We start from the raw sequence: 5,827 nt of genomic DNA, 5'->3' as shown, positions 1-5,827 counted from the left end.
TTCTTATGATGGAAAGTGTTCATTACTTTCCAAATGGCTGGGCGTGTTGAGTATAAATCAAGATATCTTCCTGAGAAATTGTTATGAACCCATTCCACCACGTCAATGATAGATTGAGTCAATCATTGATTGATACATATGAGAAAGTATCTTATCATCATTTACTAAAAAGAAAGGACTAACTGGCACCGATTGATCCAATTGGGTCAGATTAGAATGATGAAATATTTTTACATGTTTACGATCGAAACATTGTATCAGTCCACTATTAAAGTGAAGGACTGAGTTCTTGTACTAATCCCTAATCTTTTTGGTAGGTTTTCCAATAGGAAGTGCATGACTTAGGTTGAAAGAATTCTGCCGATAATCAATAGCTCGACCTTGAAGCTGTCAATTGTGTCGCGTCCCTCTTGCCTAATCCATAATAAACTTCGGGTGTAGTAATACTTCCCGATAAGGTTATTTCTCAGAGTCGAAATCGTCTCTCAATGGGGGAAAAGAAGACATGGACAGATACTTCTCCGATCAGGAATTGAGGAGGGAGGAACTTCGCAGCACATGAAAGCAAATCCCATCGGTTCGTACAATGGGGATTAAGGGACACCAATTTGATAATTAAACCTTCCTAATTCTGGCTTAATACTTCACTATATACAACATAGTTTTGATGCATACATCATACAGTTCTTATTGTTCTACACCATTGCAGCATGGAAATTTCCACTGCCCCGATCGGGGACCATTTGGGGTTGATGGGGTCCCCCGAACCGTCCCGGGCAGGATGGAAAAACTTCCTTTCTAATTAACTGCCAGTCATGAAGGACCTTGGAGTGAGATCACCATCAGATGACGCCTCAGTGATGCTGTACCTGATGATATGCTCCACTGGGGTCGTGACGGAAGTCGTCATTTGCCAATCATTCGTCCCGACATTCTGTACATGGTTGTTGTTGCTGCTGCAGCTATTGCTCGGTAACGGAAAGTAGCCCACCTCAAACAGTGTCCGGTCTGATTGGTACCCGCCATGCTGGAATGGCAGCGCCCTTTCAGCCGCCATCTCATTACGTGGCGGATACTGATCTTCCACTTCACCTGAAGTCAGCCGAAATTCAGATATTATCACAACTTTCCCAACCGGATTCCGTCACAGATAACAGCGGTCGAACCCATCCATGACAAGGAATCAGAGAACATACCTTGGGTGAGCAGAGCAGTCTCGTTCATTAGACCCTCGAACTCGTGCAGTGAGCTCCAGTTCGCGTGCGCCTGCCTCACCATGTTCTCGATGTATGCCTGCAGGTTTCGACACGATCAACATCAATTACCCTCAACTCTTGAGGTCTAAGTAACATCGACAAACCGGTGGTAAAACAGAACAACGAGAGAGAGAGAGACTTACCCGGTTGAGTGCAGTCGAGAGCTCCCGTGTGGTGTAAGTGTGCCCGTCAATGATAGCCCTTTCAACTTGGCAGATCGGATTCAAGATGATGGTGCAGTTGGATTCATTGTAGACGTAGTGCTTGTTGCCCATCTCACATGTCCTAGCATGCTTTATTGTTGCCTCCCAGGTTTTCTCAGACATCCCCTGACCCAGAATCTGCTCAGCAAATGGAAAAAACCAAATGTTCATATTGTTAGTTTTCATCGAGAGAGAGCGTACATTCCTCGATCGTGTCAGATACCAAGAACCGAAATTCCGTAATGTATCAACAACATTGTTCATGAAGCGAACTTACTGCTCTGAGCTTCGAAGTGTCCACGACAGACGTCTTCAGGAAGTCCTGGACGGTCTTGATTCCTTCAGCAACCAACTTCTTGTGGAACGCTCCGTCCTTCCCGATCTTCTCGAGCCGCCAAACGTCATCGTCTAACCTCGGGGGATAGTGCTTCTTGTACACTGCAAGAAGATAGGGGGGCAAATGTCGAATTCGTTAGTGAAGCTCAATTGTTTTCCCAGGAATCATTAGAAATATTAATATTCACCAAAACTACAGTGCAGGACACACGTCAATACGTGGAACCAATAAATGTCAAGTTCAGTTTCCCATACCTTTACAGGCCCATGGGCCACCCTTTATAACTGAACAAAAATCACATTGGGCCAGGCCCAACAAACATGGCCTAATTGTTTAAATAACGCAAATTTCTTTTGTCTTTCAAACGCGGTAGGGCCCAAAAGAAATAGTTGAATATGACCAGACCTGAACGCGCAGTGGACACGGCAGGGACTCAATAGAAACAATAATTTATGTTTAATAACAAAAGAAACAAAATTAAAACACCAATAGAATAATTCTCTATTTTCAATTTCCAGTTTTAATATGGATTAAGTTGACTTGACTTGATTTTGCACTGTAGTTTGTCTTTTATTTTAAGCACAGGAATTTAACCAAATTAATTTAAAAAATAAAAAGGTTTTTAATTAATGACAATAAACAATTCCAAAAAGGGACAATGTGACAGTATATTCGTGAGCATCCTTTTGCGACTACCTCTTCCTTAATTAAAATAATTAGTTTTGGCCAACTTTTTCTTAATTAGTAATAGTTAACTTCACTAAAGTTGGCCAACCAACCGTCGCCGGCCACGTACAAAAAAAGGCTGGCGAAAGTAATTATCAATTTCGACGAAGCAATGATGAACTTGATTACGTGAGTGAAATTGAAAACTATTTATTGAGGATTTAATAAATTTATTTGCCCGCTCATTTCATGCCATATAGAATTTGCCATACCTATTACAGGAAATACTAACTAATATGTTGTCGACTCTACGTTTTCAATTATTAATACTTCGTTTTCCTCTCGTTTCATAATCTTTACCGAATTAACGAGCTATCCGAGAAAGATGTAATACGAGAATAATCAAACATGAATATCCATGGGCAGAATTTTTCATGCAGGATAAGATGCAAAAAGGTCCATGATGATTGCGACGATTTTGAGTGGTCAGTACGAAATTGAGTCACTATTGAACCTGGTACTGATGAATAAGTCGATTCTCAGATGTAAATTCATGTGCAATAATATATAAGAGAGAGGACCACACACCTATATATATAGGCTTTTAGATTCTCATTTTGATTTGTTTTTGTCTTATAATTTTTAAAATCCAATGATCAAAAATTATTGATGGAGGCAGTTGGTAGTTCAATTATTTGGCTAGCTACCAGACTATACAATTTATTTGACTCATGAGACCAAGATTTCCCCTTCATTTATGTGGTACGTACTCATTTGGCCAAAAAAAAAATGAAATTATGTGGCATTCATGAATTTGAATCATGCTTGATCATTAAAAAACTCAAAGTTGTGAGTGAAGCGAACTTACATTCTCCGCGGTGATCTTTCACCACGAATGCAACGGTGATGGCCTCACGAATCCTGCCACCGTGGTAGCTCCCAGGGACCACCCTGGCGCCGAGCCGGAACTTCCTACTTCTTATCCAGCTCGAGTTGTCCGTCAGCTCAATCTCTCCCACAGATGCAAATGCGTTCCTTATGGTAATGTTGAGGTCACCAGCAAGTAGAGGCCTCTTCCCGGACCTCTCCCTCACGATGCTACTGTCGAATTCCTCGCTGGTCCAATTGCTCCGTTCGCAAGGGGGGAAATCCCCATCTAGGACGACAATCTCTACTTTGATTGGGCCCGCAGGGATAGGCATCGGGAGGTTTTGGTCGCCTTCAATGAGGAGGATCTGGAGACCTGATCCGTCTTCATCGACTATCTTGCTCCCGGTGAAGATGGGAAGATTAAGGTTCTTCCCGAATTTAAGTTGAAGGTTCGACGGTTCCAGTGCCTGAATCCGAACCGATGGAGCCCTAGTGAGAGAGCGCGTGCAGCGTCTTAGACCGCGTTCGACCTCTTCGTTCACCTGAAAGGACAGACATAAGGAGAGACTTCAATTGGAGAGCTTGCAAATATATATATATATATATATATATATGATCGTTGTCATATTCTATCTTACAATCTAGCTAGGGTTTCATGAGTTTCCAAAGTAACAAGAAATATAGGGCTCCTCACATAAAATAAACGTGTATGAAAAGCATATGTGAATATATATTTATATGTGCAAAATGATGTATATAATTAACTTAAGCTTCAATATACTAATGGAATTAATCGACTTAAAAAAAAGACTAATAATAAACCAATATTCATAAATTCAAATACAAGTTCTCTTCCTTCTTACACTCTTTTTTTCCTAGTAAAACAAATGCAATTTGCTTATAAAGTTTGACATGTTCCTAATAGCTTATATATATGTATGTATACATATATATGTTGGTGATGATCATACAAGTACAGTGAAGATTGATATGGAACCCTACGATCATCCAACATAAATTGATAATATCTTAAGATGAGTTGAGACTTGATTGTCAATGTTTTCCAATTTTAAGGGGTAAAAATCGACTTACCACTCTTCGAAGCATCGGTTCGAGGGCCGTGCAAAAGTGCTGCAAGGAGTTCACCATGACCACTTCCCCGATTATGCTACAAGATCGTGAAAAACACAGAAAAATATCGTTAATTGCACTTCAAGAGGACACTTTCTCCCAAGCTATAGTCCTCTCCCCCATACGCAACCATTATATCAAATCTAAAACATTGTAGTTGAGGAGAGAGACACATACGAAGCAAAGCTAGGTCGAGTTCTCATGCGTTTCTCGGGTGGCTGGTCCCGGTCATTCCCTGATTCGCTAAAGAACCGCTTCGCCGCCATTTCTATGACTCTCCGTCGTGAACGTTGCGCAAACACCCGAACAACGCAGAGATCAAGCTCGGAGCTCGGAGAGAGAGAGAGAGAGAGAGAGAGAGAGGAGCTGGGAAGTTCAGGTTTATGGGGCGGTAGAGGAAAGAAGGAAATATAAATATGTATATATAGTTAGATGAAAATGAAGTGAAATTTTAAATTAATATTAAAATAAAATGAGGCAGCTTCAAGGAATAACCGGGGAAACAGCTAAGCAGAAGCCCCGCCTTCGAACTGACCTAAGCTCATCTGACGAAACGACTTTGACGTCAACTCCAACCCCTTTGTATATTAAGTCAACCCTCCTCCCATCTCTTTCTTTAGTTAATATATATATATATATATATATATATATTAAAAAAAGGAAATTGGTTGAATAATTAGTTGGTTAATAATAATTAATTCACTTTTAAATTATGAAGGGTATTGCTCTCGTTTTCACTTGCCAAATTGTACTGTTCATTATAGCGTTAATTGATTTATCCGATGAATAAATTATAATCGGGAGCAAAATGATACAATTATTTTTTTAGAAATAATAATACTATCTCTAGAAATATTATTGTCTAGTTAATTTTACGAACGTTATACATGCAACCAGATCCTTCAAATTTACAGAAGGCAATTTCATTCTTTAAAAGTTTTACCGTGGTCGAAACTTACATATGCTCTATAGAACGAATGCAAATTCCACAACATTATGCGTGTATAATACCTAAGTGATCATTTATCGGATATACGTTCAGGTGGATGATGGAAGTTTATCGCATAGGTTCATGGTAATTTCGCGAATTCGGACAAACTTTAACTAAAGGGATGTAAATTATTAATGCACTTTGTGTGTGTGTTTCTGTGTGTCTGTATGGTCTCAAACTATGTCCAAACATATCACTGCCGCCTGTGACGCACAAATTTTGTTTTATCGATTGGAACTTAATAACAACTTGTACGGTAATGTCATGATGATATACTATTAAACATCTTATGATGGCGCATATATATATATATATATATATCATTTTCACTCGTCTATCTTTTAAAAGTCTGTCCAATTTATTATTCCACGAT

The 5,827-nt window shown here is 39.6% G+C and overlaps 1 protein-coding gene across 1 annotated transcript; it reads right to left on the bottom strand.

Moving 5' to 3' along the window:
- Positions 1–520: 520 nt before the first annotated feature.
- Positions 521–4,860, bottom strand: LOC116215746 (protein SAR DEFICIENT 1-like). The gene is made up of 7 exons (XM_031551586.1): positions 4,641–4,860; positions 4,425–4,500; positions 3,331–3,874; positions 1,737–1,897; positions 1,400–1,597; positions 1,197–1,293; positions 521–1,092 (listed from the first exon to the last, which is right to left on the bottom strand). Exons 1-7 carry the CDS (start codon positions 4,727–4,729, stop codon positions 803–805), a joined length of 1,455 nt encoding a protein of 484 aa, XP_031407446.1. The 5' UTR covers positions 4,730–4,860; the 3' UTR covers positions 521–802.
- Between the last annotated feature and the right edge of the window lie 967 nt (positions 4,861–5,827).

Source organism: Punica granatum, chromosome 7 (genome assembly GCF_007655135.1).
Source record: "Punica granatum isolate Tunisia-2019 chromosome 7, ASM765513v2, whole genome shotgun sequence".
NCBI lineage: Eukaryota > Viridiplantae > Streptophyta > Magnoliopsida > Myrtales > Lythraceae > Punica > Punica granatum.
The sequence above is the reverse complement of the archived record's forward strand: the minus strand, read 5'-3'. Positions and strand labels throughout refer to the sequence as shown.

What these genes read in the sequence shown, in the direction of transcription:
- LOC116215746 (XM_031551586.1), bottom strand. Translation starts at nt 4,729, where the DNA reads ATGGCGGCGAAGCGGTTCTTTAGCGAATCAGGGAATGACCGGGACCAG. An exon ending in GAAAGATCACCGCGGAGAAT is followed by an intron (nt 1,898 to 3,330) that starts GTAAGTTCGCTT and finishes ATCTTCTTGCAG; the next exon opens with TGTACAAGAAGCACTATCCC. An exon ending in TCTCGACTGCACTCAACCGG is followed by an intron (nt 1,294 to 1,399) that starts GTAAGTCTCTCT and finishes CGAAACCTGCAG; the next exon opens with GCATACATCGAGAACATGGT.